The 15,006-nt window shown below is 54.7% G+C and overlaps 2 protein-coding genes and 1 long non-coding RNA gene across 3 annotated transcripts in view; 1 reads left to right on the forward strand and 2 right to left on the reverse strand.

Annotated features, from left to right (window-relative positions):
- The window catches only part of LOC145514117 (uncharacterized), a 144,921-nt gene that overhangs the window by 68,944 nt on the left and 60,971 nt on the right, over positions 1-15,006 (forward strand). The window lies entirely within an intron of this gene.
- LOC145514084 (uncharacterized) lies at positions 2,054-7,123 on the reverse strand. The gene is made up of 3 exons (XM_081511167.1): positions 3,675-7,123; positions 2,963-3,275; positions 2,054-2,712 (listed from the first exon to the last, which is right to left on the reverse strand). Exons 1-3 carry the CDS (start codon positions 3,909-3,911, stop codon positions 2,084-2,086), a joined length of 1,179 nt encoding a protein of 392 aa, XP_081367293.1. The 5' UTR covers positions 3,912-7,123; the 3' UTR covers positions 2,054-2,083.
- On the reverse strand, positions 9,690-14,759 carry LOC145514085 (uncharacterized). The gene is made up of 3 exons (XM_081511168.1): positions 11,311-14,759; positions 10,599-10,911; positions 9,690-10,348 (listed from the first exon to the last, which is right to left on the reverse strand). The coding sequence occupies exons 1-3, from the start codon at positions 11,545-11,547 to the stop codon at positions 9,720-9,722; spliced, it is 1,179 nt and encodes a 392-aa protein (XP_081367294.1). The 5' UTR covers positions 11,548-14,759; the 3' UTR covers positions 9,690-9,719.

Below are 15,006 nucleotides of genomic sequence, written 5' to 3' on the forward strand. Positions count from 1 at the left end.
GACCTGAGGGAGGCCGTCTGCCCGTGAGTCCTCTCCCGCTTGTCTGTCAGCTTGTTTGAAGCATGCTGGGTTTTCTGCCCAGCTGGCTAAGGGGAGTCCCTGGAAATGCAAGGGTGTGGGTTTTGGCAGACTTCAGGGAAGACATGCCAGATGAGCCTGGGAGACTCCAGCTTAATCTGGATTCAGGAGATATCTCTTCGGGCCAGCTAGTAATTGTAGGATAAGCCTAATGAGTCTTCACAGGATGAAGAGAGTAACGTGCCAAGGTAGCAATCGATGTCCTCCTTCGAGAGGATGAAGCTGGTGCTCAGAGAAGGGGGGAACTTGGCCACAGCAAGGAGGTGTGCACCCAGACAGAACCCCCAGATCCGGCCATTTGAGCTCAGGGAGTCCACTGGTGTGGCTTGTCCCTGTGGCAGGGGCCGAGGCACGCAGCCCACCCTGATTCCTGCGGGGGCCTGACTTGGGAAGTGCCATCTGGTAGCTTTGAGACTCACCAAACCAAATTGCACTGGAGAGAGGAAGGACACCTTCCTTCATCCACCCCCCACCCCCGCCGGATTCCCACATACCCTGACCCCTTTCTCTGGATTTCGGAGCCATTTCCAGAGTCCCGCTCATATGACCTCATTCGAAGTGCGCTGTGGACGAGCTGCCATCTGCAGCTGCTACCACAGCAGCTAAGGGCTTTAGCTCCCGAGTACCTCCCTTCCTTTGGAACTTGGGGGCCCTCTACTCCCCACTTGCACACCACAGACCTTTGCTGAGGATTGTGGGGACCCTCACTCAGTTTGCAGCACGTTGTAGCCATCCCTGTCCTCTCAATACCTCCCTTGCAACTCAGCTTGTGAGCTCCTTTGGAGCAGCGTGGCCCACCTGGCTGCAACGGAAGAGACACAGCTGACAGGGAAACAACAGCTTAGATCTGACAGCCGGAAAGCTCTGTCAAAAGGGACCTCCCTCTTCACACCGTAGAGGCTGTAGGAGCCGCCAGGGTTTGGGAACCAGTGCTGGGGCCAAAATGACTCCACAGCTGTTTTCCTTCCTGGGGAGGGTTCTGGCTCCAGTGGGAATGGCTCAAGTCTCCTAAGGTTCTGAAAGCCCACTGTGTGCAGATTCACGGTACACAGAGAGGAGAAGGTGGAGTCCTGCCCTGGAGGTGGGCACAGCTCACGGATGAGCCAGGCAGGCAGGCAGGCAGGCAGGGCATGAGAACACCTGAGCTGCCTTCATGAGTGAATGGTGTGGGGGCAGAGGAAGAGAAGCCGGTCTGCTCCCTCATGTGGTGCCCAGGGCAGGTTGTCCCCAGAGGAAACCCTTACGACAGTGAGGACTATCACTGCTGTTTCCCAAGGGGTTCCGTCGGTGCGTGTCTTCCCCGGAGCGGTCAGGCCGTCTCTAAAGTACACTGGCCATGGGCATTGCCTCTCCTTGGAACTTCCCATGTGTTTCTCTTTTTTATGGAACAGTGATTTTTTAGAGGGGTTCTGGGCCACAAGGTTGTTGGGTCATTTTCTAGCCTTCTGTCGTGAAGAACGCTTTCCTGGGCGTTGGGGTGGTTTGTTGTTCCAGCTCCCTTTCTTGGCTTCTTTTGGGAGCTGGTGCAACAAGAGGAGCTCAGCCTCTGCCTTCTGGCTGAGATGTCACCCTTCAAACAGCAATGCCTGCCTGGAGATAATGATGGCATTTGCCAAAAGGGCTTCGTTTGGCACATGATATCTTGAAAGGACGTACACCGTCCTTTCAGCTATCAAAGGCTAGTTCAAATGACATACAAATGAGAACTCTCCAATGGAGTCTTACAGTAGGTGGAGAGTCCGAAAAAAACTCCTTCAGTCATTTCACTGAGAGTCATTGATTGGGGACACCAAGAATATAGGAAGGAATGCAGAAAGAAAAGATGAAATTGTGTTCAGGATCGGGGGGAGGGATGAACAGGGCGTGCTTGCCTTGAATCCAGGCTTTGTTGGGGGGTGGGGCATAAAGATCGAACGGGTCTGAAACTACAAAGTGGGATGGTAACACAGTATCACCAGAGTTACACAACAGTGTTCCCAAATTGCAACAATGATGAAAAAGTTTACTAATCCCAACTTAACCAAGAGAAATACAGGAAACCATACACAAAATAAAACATCACCAGAAAGGTGGAAACAAACCAAATGCAAAGCAGTTCAGGGGAAAGGAACTCCATGTCCCCTGGGGGCAGACCGAGTTGCCGGCGTCCACGGTGAGCAGACAGGGATGGAGGCTGCAGAGCCGACCGCTCCCCTGGACGTGGTGTTTCCGTCAAGGGCTCTGGGTCTCTGCCCAGAGCGGGGGCTCGTTCTTCCTGCAGGGGCGAGTGAGTCATTGTCGGCGTCTGGGTGTTGCGCGGGAGCCAGGGCAGGCTCTCCCTGCCGAGGCGGTGACTCCTCCTCTGCCTCGGGTTCTCCTGCCAAAGCCCGAGCAGGTACAGGTGCACGTGGAGGTGGAGGTTCTGGCTGAGGGGGTGGGACGTCAGTGCCTGGGGCTGGGGGCCCTGCAGGCACGGAGATCCGATCTGCCCGGTGTGCTGGCCAGTACCCAGCTGGCCTGGTGTCTCTGCGAGGGCAAGTCTCGGTTCTCCATCTGGCCTCGGTGGATCCCTGGGTCCTGCACCTGGAGCCACCACCTCTGTAGGGACAGGTCTGGGAAGTAGAGCCTGGTTCCAGTTGGAGGCCAGTGCTAGAGCTGGGGGAGAAGCAAAGTTTGCCCACAGGCCAGCCTTGGCATGTGCGTATCCCGGGACAGAAAGCTTCCAAGAGATTCCCAAAGAGTACCCAGGGTCGGATGTCTTTTGGGACTGAAGTGTGCAAGATGGGGGTGGGGGTGTGAGGCCAGCGCTTGCTGCAGGCCCAGCAGCATCTTTCGGGGACTCGTCCGTGTGTAGCTCAGCACCCCCTCCCCACACACTCCCGTGCACCAGCCCCAGCGTCCTCACCTCTGTGCTCTGGCGTGCTGGGCTCCAGGTCCTCCTGCTGCCTCAGAGGCCGGGGTTCTCGGGACTCTGGGTCGGAGCCGGGTGTGCTGAGCTCCGTGGCAGCCTCAGACTGGCCCGCCGGGTGTATCCTGGGCGGCGTCTCGGCAGCAGGCCTTCCCCGCCTCCGCTTCGCCCCCGGTGGGGCTGATGCCTCCGTGGGCACGCTCACCTGGAGCCTGCACTGGGCCTCACGGGCGGGGGGGTGGTGCTCCGACCCCTCCCTCCGGGAGGTGGACGGGGTGTCCCCGTCCTCGGCCTCATCACGTGGGAAGCTCTGCAACGACAGTGACCGTCAGCCAGCCGTGCTGGGAGTTTTCCGAGCTGGGCCTGGCCAGTGGAGCCGCTGCTTCTGCCTGCTCGAACTTCTCTTCCCAGAAGGGTCAGAGACGTGTGTCTGCTCAGATCCCCACCCGGGAGGAAAGAGACCCACCTGAGGGTGTGAGGTCAGCCTGGGCGGCCGGCGCTGCCCGCACTCTCCCCATCCCACCCAGCCTGCTCTCCCCTGGGGTGTGGACACAACTTGTCCGCAGGCTTCTGACCCCACATCCGCCTGGGCTTCCTTGAGGGAGACACACCCCGAGAAACCCGCATCCACACACACAGGCAAAGGACCCGGTGTTTCCGGGTGGCATGGGAGAGGTGGCCTGGCCCCGCCTGGGGCTCCCCGTGTTACCTTTCTGTTTCTCCGGGCAAAGGGCCAGAGGCCTCTCGGGGGTGCCCTGAGCCAACGTCGACAGGGTGCCCACGCACACTGCCTGTGAGCTCTCCTGAGGCCCCGGCCTCTGGGCAGGGGCAAACAGCAGAACATCCCGGCAGCAAGTGATCTGGCTGGGGGCTCCTCTCCGCTCTGGAGGCCTGGATACCCGGGTTGCGGGTTCTGTTGGGTTCTGTTGCCGGCAGGTGACATCATTTCCTGGGGTTCGTGCTGAGGTCCCTTCCCCAAAACTTCGCAAGGGAATCTCTGGGTTTCTGACTGCTCGACCACCCCCCTTAGGCCATGTGCAGGCACAGTGACAGCCACACAGCCCAGCCCACAGCCCTGGGGAGGCCTGGGTGCAGCCAGGGCCTGAGCTCCGAGGACCCCGCTGCTCTCAGACCAGGCTCCTTCTTCTCGTAAGTGGTGTGGCCCTGGACAAGCATATGCCCCTCAGGGTTTCCCCGGTCTCTCCATCTGCAGAGTGGGGGTCATTCTCCCATCTGTTTCCTAGGTCTGTCGGCCTACGAGCAGCTCCATGCCTTTCCACCTGGGGCTGATATCACGTGGAGCTTGTGCGCTGAGACTTCAGAAAGAAAGACTCCATCCAGGGCTGACACAGCACAGAATGGGGCAGAACGAGGCCTGGATGCGCCGTGGTACCCAGGAAAAGGCACTCCCCCTCCTGACTGTTTTGAGACCCCGCATGCAAGTTGGAGGACCGAAAGGAAGACTGGAAGGTCTCCCTCTCTGATAGAAAAGAGTAGCCAACTTTCTGGTCCTCTGTTTCCATTGAGATTCTGTTCAAGTGTCCCAGCTCGGCTTCTGCGGGTGGCTGAGCTTCTAATGGCTCCCTGCGTTCTTGTCTTTTCCTCTCCAAACCTTCCGTCCGTTTCCCCCTTCTGGGGTGGATGGGCGCTGTCATTGCTTCTACCTTCGAGACAGATTGATGAAAAGTCTGGACCATCGACTCCTTTCCTCTCTTTGGTTCCGTGTCTCTCTCTGGCTGTGTCCCTCTCTTTTCCTTTCTCGATTCAGTCTGTGTCTTCCTCTTTCTCTCTCGTGTGTGGATGGATGGATGCTAGGAATGCACATGTATATGATTAGATGAGGGTTATGTTTTAGGGATAGGTTAGAGGGAGAGAAAGGCTTTAGGTCGGAGTTGGTCATGGGGGAAGGGTCAAGGGTGGTGGTGGTGTTTCTTGGAATCTGAGTGCTGTGCATTCTTCGTCTCTTTCCATATGAACCCCTTCTCAGATACACCACTTGCAAGGAGTCTCTCATGTTCCGTTTCCTATCTTTTGCATTTGTGAATGCTTAGCTTCTCTGTTGTGAAGAGGTTCCATTGGATGGAAACCCATTGGTGTACTTGGTTTCCCTCTTTCCCTTACTTGAAGAGACCCATTTCTACCTCCGCCCAGCAAATGGCAAGGAGACTCTGATGTTAAGGAGCCTTTGACCTACGCTTCTTTCTAGCTATCTCATGACATCAGTCTTTAGGGTGAGGTTTTTCCCCGATATTGAGGTGGTGTGAGATCAAAACCAATAGCGTTCTTCAGATGTAGCTGTCTGGTTTTCCCATGGACATTTATTGAAGAGGCTTTCTTGTTCCCATTTGGATATTCTCCCCTTCTGTGTCAGAGATGAGTTGACCTTGGATGCCGGGGTTTGTTTCTGGACCCTCAACTTTATTCCATCGATCTGGATCTGTGTGTGTTGTTGTATTCCCAATAGCATACTGTCCTGCTGCTGCCGCTGCGGCTAAGTCACTTCAGTCGTGTCTGACTCTGCGCGACCCCATGGCCTGCAGCCTACCAGGCTCCTCCGTCCAGGGCATTTTCCAGGCAAGAGTACTGGAGTGGGTCGCCATCGCCTTCTCCGATACTCTCCTGAGGATCCTAGTTTGGTCGTCTAATTTCCTTTCACACAACCTTGGACGTCCGTATCGGGGCTTTTTCGTCGGATTGTATTGACAATTTAGGCTCTTTTCTGTTTCCGTAACCCCTTTTGCAATTCTTTGTTCGGTGCGAACATGCATTGGCATTTTGGGAGGAATAGCATCGAAGCTGTGGATTGCCTTGTGGGGCTGTGACATCATTTTCCCAATAGGAATTCTTTCAAGCCCTGAGCACAGCTTCTCTTTCCAGTGATTGGTGTGGGCTTGATCTTCTTTCTTCCATCTCTCGCCGTTTTGTGAGAACAGGTCCTTCCTTCCCTTCTGGGTTAGATGGACTCGTGGGTATCACTTCAGTGAATGGCATTGTCAGTGGGGGTGATAATTCCCTTCTCATTGGAAGACTTTGCTGTGAGTATTAGAAGTGCAAGTGATTTCTCTTCCCCTTCCTCCCTGTCCATCTCTCAGAGCCACCGGGAAACAGAGGCCTCATCCAGGGTCACACAGGCCTGAGGGAGTGCAACCAGACTGTTGTTTCTTCAGGCCCTCAGTGCTGGACATCATCCGGGATACTCTGTGTGTGTCTTCCTCAGTCTGGCGTCCCTTCAGACCTTTCCCTAGTTTTCACAGGCTTGTTGTGTTGGTGTTCTTTGTCTGTTTGGAGACACGTCCTTGAGAAGCTTTGTGTTTCCACTCATTCGTCTCGCGATGTATGACCTGTCTTTTGCTTTTGTAATGAGGTCTTTCCCACGGTAGATATCTTTGATTTTGCAAAGTCCACTGTATTCTCTGGGTTGTTTTGTGGACTGCCTTTTAGTTTTGTGTGTGAAGACTCAAAGCACGTGTCCGGTTTCTGCTCATTGTTCTTCTAGATTTGTGACAAGTTTTCATGGAAACTTTGTCTAGGGATAACTGGAAGTGAACTCGGTGTAAGGTGTCAAGTCTCCATCTCCATTCATGTCATGCCCTGCAGTTTCCAATTCCCTGTTCCTGAGTGGTTTTGGAGACCTTGTGGGAAGTTTGGTTGCATCGGAGTTTGCATTTCCACCTTGAGTAGATTCACACTGTTCTGCCCTCAGGGACACTGTCAAGGGGGAGTGAGGAGCAGCCTGCACTTGCAGCAGTGACCACACGGTGGGGCGAGTGCTGCTGTCCCCTCTGGGAGCCCCAGGCCACAGGCATCCCAGTGAGGAGCCAGCTCTGTGCTCAGCTGAAAGGAGTTATTCTCTCAGGAGCCTCTGAGCCCTTGCCTTTGGATCACCCAGGGTGGGCATTTACTGTGACAGAAAAAAATTGCCCTGAATTCCATGGACGGAAGAGCCTGGCTGTGTAGAGTTCGTGAGTTGCCGTGAATCAGACACAACTGAGGACACAAAAACTCAATAGACTAAAACACTTTTTGGGGTTGGGGGGAGTGAAAGGGGGTGATGTGGGGTTTTTTGTCTTATATAATAGCCAAGGGAAATCTAGTTTAAACCTAAATTCACATAGATGGGAAAGGTATAGCTCTCCGTCACCCTATTAAAAAAAAAAAAAAAAAGACTTAACTTTTCTGAAAGTTTATTTAGTAGCTTCCTTGAGCAGTTCATTGTGAAGCATTTTTTTTTTTTCTGTGACATTGGCCTCATTAAAAAGTACGGTTTGCGTTTACTGGATAATTTTGTTCATTGGTTTGTTAGGGAATCTTGGTAATATTTGAGTTTCCTGGGGAGCATGGTCACATGACCTGGCCCTGGCCAATCGGTGCGTTCCACCTCCCTGGCCACTGTGATTGGCTCCGGACTGGGGCAGTGCCCAATCGGGGCCCAGGGCCGGGCCTCACGTTGGAAGCCAGGGGAAGACGAGCTCTCGTCCTGCTGGGGTAGGGGAAGGGGTGGGGCCGGGGGAGGTCAGGCTCCAGCAGTGGGAGGGGCTTGAGGTCCGCCTGCTGCAGTTGGTGACCTTCCTGCTCCCCTCAGGGCAGAGCCGCCGGCCTGAGAATGAGGGCGCTGCTGAGCCCAGGGGCTGGGATGGCCCGTTGCTGCTGTGGTCCCAGAGCTCCACCCGAGACCTGAGGGAGGCCGTCTGCCCGTGAGTCCTCTCCCGCTTGTCTGTCAGCTTGTTTGAAGCATGCTGGGTTTTCTGCCCAGCTGGCTAAGGGGAGTCCCTGGAAATGCAAGGGTGTGGGTTTTGGCAGACTTCAGGGAAGACATGCCAGATGAGCCTGGGAGACTCCAGCTTAATCTGGATTCAGGAGATATCTCTTCGGGCCAGCTAGTAATTGTAGGATAAGCCTAATGAGTCTTCACAGGATGAAGAGAGTAACGTGCCAAGGTAGCAATCGATGTCCTCCTTCGAGAGGATGAAGCTGGTGCTCAGAGAAGGGGGGAACTTGGCCACAGCAAGGAGGTGTGCACCCAGACAGAACCCCCAGATCCGGCCATTTGAGCTCAGGGAGTCCACTGGTGTGGCTTGTCCCTGTGGCAGGGGCCGAGGCACGCAGCCCACCCTGATTCCTGCGGGGGCCTGACTTGGGAAGTGCCATCTGGTAGCTTTGAGACTCACCAAACCAAATTGCACTGGAGAGAGGAAGGACACCTTCCTTCATCCACCCCCCACCCCCGCCGGATTCCCACATACCCTGACCCCTTTCTCTGGATTTCGGAGCCATTTCCAGAGTCCCGCTCATATGACCTCATTCGAAGTGCACTGTGGACGAGCTGCCATCTGCAGCTGCTACCACAGCAGCTAAGGGCTTTAGCTCCCAAGTACCTCCCTTCCTTTGGAACTTGGGGGCCCTCTACTCCCCACTTGCACACCACAGACCTTTGCTGAGGATTGTGGGGACCCTCACTCAGTTTGCAGCACGTTGTAGCCATCCCTGTCCTCTCAATACCTCCCTTGCAACTCAGCTTGTGAGCTCCTTTGGAGCAGCGTGGCCCACCTGGCTGCAACGGAAGAGACACAGCTGACAGGGAAACAACAGCTTAGATCTGACAGCCGGAAAGCTCTGTCAAAAGGGACCTCCCTCTTCACACCGTAGAGGCTGTAGGAGCCACCAGGGTTTGGGAACCAGTGCTGGGGCCAAAATGACTCCACAGCTGTTTTCCTTCCTGGGGAGGGTTCTGGCTCCAGTGGGAATGGCTCAAGTCTCCTAAGGTTCTGAAAGCCCACTGTGTGCAGATTCACGGTACACAGAGAGGAGAAGGTGGAGTCCTGCCCTGGAGGTGGGCACAGCTCACGGATGAGCCAGGCAGGCAGGCAGGCAGGCAGGGCATGAGAACACCTGAGCTGCCTTCATGAGTGAATGGTGTGGGGGCAGAGGAAGAGAAGCCGGTCTGCTCCCTCATGTGGTGCCCAGGGCAGGTTGTCCCCAGAGGAAACCCTTACGACAGTGAGGACTATCACTGCTGTTTCCCAAGGGGTTCCGTCGGTGCGTGTCTTCCCCGGAGCGGTCAGGCCGTCTCTAAAGTACACTGGCCATGGGCATTGCCTCTCCTTGGAACTTCCCATGTGTTTCTCTTTTTTATGGAACAGTGATTTTTTAGAGGGGTTCTGGGCCACAAGGTTGTTGGGTCATTTTCTAGCCTTCTGTCGTGAAGAACGCTTTCCTGGGCGTTGGGGTGGTTTGTTGTTCCAGCTCCCTTTCTTGGCTTCTTTTGGGAGCTGGTGCAACAAGAGGAGCTCAGCCTCTGCCTTCTGGCTGAGATGTCACCCTTCAAACAGCAATGCCTGCCTGGAGATAATGATGGCATTTGCCAAAAGGGCTTCGTTTGGCACATGATATCTTGAAAGGACGTACACCGTCCTTTCAGCTATCAAAGGCTAGTTCAAATGACATACAAATGAGAACTCTCCAATGGAGTCTTACAGTAGGTGGAGAGTCCGAAAAAAACTCCTTCAGTCATTTCACTCAGAGTCATTGATTGGGGACACCAAGAATATAGGAAGGAATGCAGAAAGAAAAGATGAAATTGTGTTCAGGATCGGGGGGAGGGATGAACAGGGCGTGCTTGCCTTGAATCCAGGCTTTGTTGGGGGGTGGGGCATAAAGATCGAACGGGTCTGAAACTACAAAGTGGGATGGTAACACAGTATCACCAGAGTTACACAACAGTGTTCCCAAATTGCAACAATGATGAAAAAGTTTACTAATCCCAACTTAACCAAGAGAAATACAGGAAACCATACACAAAATAAAACATCACCAGAAAGGTGGAAACAAACCAAATGCAAAGCAGTTCAGGGGAAAGGAACTCCATGTCCCCTGGGGGCAGACCGAGTTGCCGGCGTCCACGGTGAGCAGACAGGGATGGAGGCTGCAGAGCCGACCGCTCCCCTGGACGTGGTGTTTCCGTCAAGGGCTCTGGGTCTCTGCCCAGAGCGGGGGCTCGTTCTTCCTGCAGGGGCGAGTGAGTCATTGTCGGCGTCTGGGTGTTGCGCGGGAGCCAGGGCAGGCTCTCCCTGCCGAGGCGGTGACTCCTCCTCTGCCTCGGGTTCTCCTGCCAAAGCCCGAGCAGGTACAGGTGCACGTGGAGGTGGAGGTTCTGGCTGAGGGGGTGGGACGTCAGTGCCTGGGGCTGGGGGCCCTGCAGGCACGGAGATCCGATCTGCCCGGTGTGCTGGCCAGTACCCAGCTGGCCTGGTGTCTCTGCGAGGGCAAGTCTCGGTTCTCCATCTGGCCTCGGTGGATCCCTGGGTCCTGCACCTGGAGCCACCACCTCTGTAGGGACAGGTCTGGGAAGTAGAGCCTGGTTCCAGTTGGAGGCCAGTGCTAGAGCTGGGGGAGAAGCAAAGTTTGCCCACAGGCCAGCCTTGGCATGTGCGTATCCCGGGACAGAAAGCTTCCAAGAGATTCCCAAAGAGTACCCAGGGTCGGATGTCTTTTGGGACTGAAGTGTGCAAGATGGGGGTGGGGGTGTGAGGCCAGCGCTTGCTGCAGGCCCAGCAGCATCTTTCGGGGACTCGTCCGTGTGTAGCTCAGCACCCCCTCCCCACACACTCCCGTGCACCAGCCCCAGCGTCCTCACCTCTGTGCTCTGGCGTGCTGGGCTCCAGGTCCTCCTGCTGCCTCAGAGGCCGGGGTTCTCGGGACTCTGGGTCGGAGCCGGGTGTGCTGAGCTCCGTGGCAGCCTCAGACTGGCCCGCCGGGTGTATCCTGGGCGGCGTCTCGGCAGCAGGCCTTCCCCGCCTCCGCTTCGCCCCCGGTGGGGCTGATGCCTCCGTGGGCACGCTCACCTGGAGCCTGCACTGGGCCTCACGGGCGGGGGGGTGGTGCTCCGACCCCTCCCTCCGGGAGGTGGACGGGGTGTCCCCGTCCTCGGCCTCATCACGTGGGAAGCTCTGCAACGACAGTGACCGTCAGCCAGCCGTGCTGGGAGTTTTCCGAGCTGGGCCTGGCCAGTGGAGCCGCTGCTTCTGCCTGCTCGAACTTCTCTTCCCAGAAGGGTCAGAGACGTGTGTCTGCTCAGATCCCCACCCGGGAGGAAAGAGACCCACCTGAGGGTGTGAGGTCAGCCTGGGCGGCCGGCGCTGCCCGCACTCTCCCCATCCCACCCAGCCTGCTCTCCCCTGGGGTGTGGACACAACTTGTCCGCAGGCTTCTGACCCCACATCCGCCTGGGCTTCCTTGAGGGAGACACACCCCGAGAAACCCGCATCCACACACACAGGCAAAGGACCCGGTGTTTCCGGGTGGCATGGGAGAGGTGGCCTGGCCCCGCCTGGGGCTCCCCGTGTTACCTTTCTGTTTCTCCGGGCAAAGGGCCAGAGGCCTCTCGGGGGTGCCCTGAGCCAACGTCGACAGGGTGCCCACGCACACTGCCTGTGAGCTCTCCTGAGGCCCCGGCCTCTGGGCAGGGGCAAACAGCAGAACATCCCGGCAGCAAGTGATCTGGCTGGGGGCTCCTCTCCGCTCTGGAGGCCTGGATACCCGGGTTGCGGGTTCTGTTGGGTTCTGTTGCCGGCAGGTGACATCATTTCCTGGGGTTCGTGCTGAGGTCCCTTCCCCAAAACTTCGCAAGGGAATCTCTGGGTTTCTGACTGCTCGACCACCCCCCTTAGGCCATGTGCAGGCACAGTGACAGCCACACAGCCCAGCCCACAGCCCTGGGGAGGCCTGGGTGCAGCCAGGGCCTGAGCTCCGAGGACCCCGCTGCTCTCAGACCAGGCTCCTTCTTCTCGTAAGTGGTGTGGCCCTGGACAAGCATATGCCCCTCAGGGTTTCCCCGGTCTCTCCATCTGCAGAGTGGGGGTCATTCTCCCATCTGTTTCCTAGGTCTGTCGGCCTACGAGCAGCTCCATGCCTTTCCACCTGGGGCTGATATCACGTGGAGCTTGTGCGCTGAGACTTCAGAAAGAAAGACTCCATCCAGGGCTGACACAGCACAGAATGGGGCAGAACGAGGCCTGGATGCGCCGTGGTACCCAGGAAAAGGCACTCCCCCTCCTGACTGTTTTGAGACCCCGCATGCAAGTTGGAGGACCGAAAGGAAGACTGGAAGGTCTCCCTCTCTGATAGAAAAGAGTAGCCAACTTTCTGGTCCTCTGTTTCCATTGAGATTCTGTTCAAGTGTCCCAGCTCGGCTTCTGCGGGTGGCTGAGCTTCTAATGGCTCCCTGCGTTCTTGTCTTTTCCTCTCCAAACCTTCCGTCCGTTTCCCCCTTCTGGGGTGGATGGGCGCTGTCATTGCTTCTACCTTCGAGACAGATTGATGAAAAGTCTGGACCATCGACTCCTTTCCTCTCTTTGGTTCCGTGTCTCTCTCTGGCTGTGTCCCTCTCTTTTCCTTTCTCGATTCAGTCTGTGTCTTCCTCTTTCTCTCTCGTGTGTGGATGGATGGATGCTAGGAATGCACATGTATATGATTAGATGAGGGTTATGTTTTAGGGATAGGTTAGAGGGAGAGAAAGGCTTTAGGTCGGAGTTGGTCATGGGGGAAGGGTCAAGGGTGGTGGTGGTGTTTCTTGGAATCTGAGTGCTGTGCATTCTTCGTCTCTTTCCATATGAACCCCTTCTCAGATACACCACTTGCAAGGAGTCTCTCATGTTCCGTTTCCTATCTTTTGCATTTGTGAATGCTTAGCTTCTCTGTTGTGAAGAGGTTCCATTGGATGGAAACCCATTGGTGTACTTGGTTTCCCTCTTTCCCTTACTTGAAGAGACCCATTTCTACCTCCGCCCAGCAAATGGCAAGGAGACTCTGATGTTAAGGAGCCTTTGACCTACGCTTCTTTCTAGCTATCTCATGACATCAGTCTTTAGGGTGAGGTTTTTCCCCGATATTGAGGTGGTGTGAGATCAAAACCAATAGCGTTCTTCAGATGTAGCTGTCTGGTTTTCCCATGGACATTGATTGAAGAGGCTTTCTTGTTCCCATTTGGATATTCTCCCCTTCTGTGTCAGAGATGAGTTGACCTTGGATGCCGGGGTTTGTTTCTGGACCCTCAACTTTATTCCATCGATCTGGATCTGTGTGTGTTGTTGTATTCCCAATAGCATACTGTCCTGCTGCTGCCGCTGCGGCTAAGTCACTTCAGTCGTGTCTGACTCTGCGCGACCCCATGGCCTGCAGCCTACCAGGCTCCTCCGTCCAGGGCATTTTCCAGGCAAGAGTACTGGAGTGGGTCGCCATCGCCTTCTCCGATACTCTCCTGAGGATCCTAGTTTGGTCGTCTAATTTCCTTTCACACAACCTTGGACGTCCGTATCGGGGCTTTTTCGTCGGATTGTATTGACAATTTAGGCTCTTTTCTGTTTCCGTAACCCCTTTTGCAATTCTTTGTTCGGTGCGAACATGCATTGGCATTTTGGGAGGAATAGCATCGAAGCTGTGGATTGCCTTGTGGGGCTGTGACATCATTTTCCCAATAGGAATTCTTTCAAGCCCTGAGCACAGCTTCTCTTTCCAGTGATTGGTGTGGGCTTGATCTTCTTTCTTCCATCTCTCGCCGTTTTGTGAGAACAGGTCCTTCCTTCCCTTCTGGGTTAGATGGACTCGTGGGTATCACTTCAGTGAATGGCATTGTCAGTGGGGGTGATAATTCCCTTCTCATTGGAAGACTTTGCTGTGAGTATTAGAAGTGCAAGTGATTTCTCTTCCCCTTCCTCCCTGTCCATCTCTCAGAGCCACCGGGAAACAGAGGCCTCATCCAGGGTCACACAGGCCTGAGGGAGTGCAACCAGACTGTTGTTTCTTCAGGCCCTCAGTGCTGGACATCATCCGGGATACTCTGTGTGTGTCTTCCTCAGTCTGGCGTCCCTTCAGACCTTTCCCTAGTTTTCACAGGCTTGTTGTGTTGGTGTTCTTTGTCTGTTTGGAGACACGTCCTTGAGAAGCTTTGTGTTTCCACTCATTCGTCTCGCGATGTATGACCTGTCTTTTGCTTTTGTAATGAGGTCTTTCCCACGGTAGATATCTTTGATTTTGCAAAGTCCACTGTATTCTCTGGGTTGTTTTGTGGACTGCCTTTTAGTTTTGTGTGTGAAGACTCAAAGCACGTGTCCGGTTTCTGCTCATTGTTCTTCTAGATTTGTGACAAGTTTTCATGGAAACTTTGTCTAGGGATAACTGGAAGTGAACTCGGTGTAAGGTGTCAAGTCTCCATCTCCATTCATGTCATGCCCTGCAGTTTCCAATTCCCTGTTCCTGAGTGGTTTTGGAGACCTTGTGGGAAGTTTGGTTGCATCGGAGTTTGCATTTCCACCTTGAGTAGATTCACACTGTTCTGCCCTCAGGGACACTGTCAAGGGGGAGTGAGGAGCAGCCTGCACTTGCAGCAGTGACCACACGGTGGGGCGAGTGCTGCTGTCCCCTCTGGGAGCCCCAGGCCACAGGCATCCCAGTGAGGAGCCAGCTCTGTGCTCAGCTGAAAGGAGTTATTCTCTCAGGAGCCTCTGAGCCCTTGCCTTTGGATCACCCAGGGTGGGCATTTACTGTGACAGAAAAAAATTGCCCTGAATTCCATGGACGGAAGAGCCTGGCTGTGTAGAGTTCGTGAGTTGCCGTGAATCAGACACAACTGAGGACACAAAAACTCAATAGACTAAAACACTTTTTGGGGTTGGGGGGAGTGAAAGGGGGTGATGTGGGGTTTTTTGTCTTATATAATAGCCAAGGGAAATCTAGTTTAAACCTAAATTCACATAGATGGGAAAGGTATAGCTCTCCGTCACCCTATTAAAAAAAAAAAAAAAAAGACTTAACTTTTCTGAAAGTTTATTTAGTAGCTTCCTTGAGCAGTTCATTGTGAAGCATTTTTTTTTTTTCTGTGACATTGGCCTCATTAAAAAGTACGGTTTGCGTTTACTGGATAATTTTGTTCATTGGTTTGTTAGGGAATCTTGGTAATATTTGAGTTTCCTGGGGAGCATGGTCACATGACCTGGCCCTGGCCAATCGGTGCGTTCCACCTCCCTGGCCACTGTGATTGGCTCCGG

The sequence above is a fragment of the Giraffa tippelskirchi genome, chromosome 7 (genome assembly GCF_054371585.1).
Source record: "Giraffa tippelskirchi isolate mGirTip1 chromosome 7, T2T-mGirTip1v1.2.pri, whole genome shotgun sequence".
Lineage (NCBI taxonomy): Eukaryota > Metazoa > Chordata > Mammalia > Artiodactyla > Giraffidae > Giraffa > Giraffa tippelskirchi.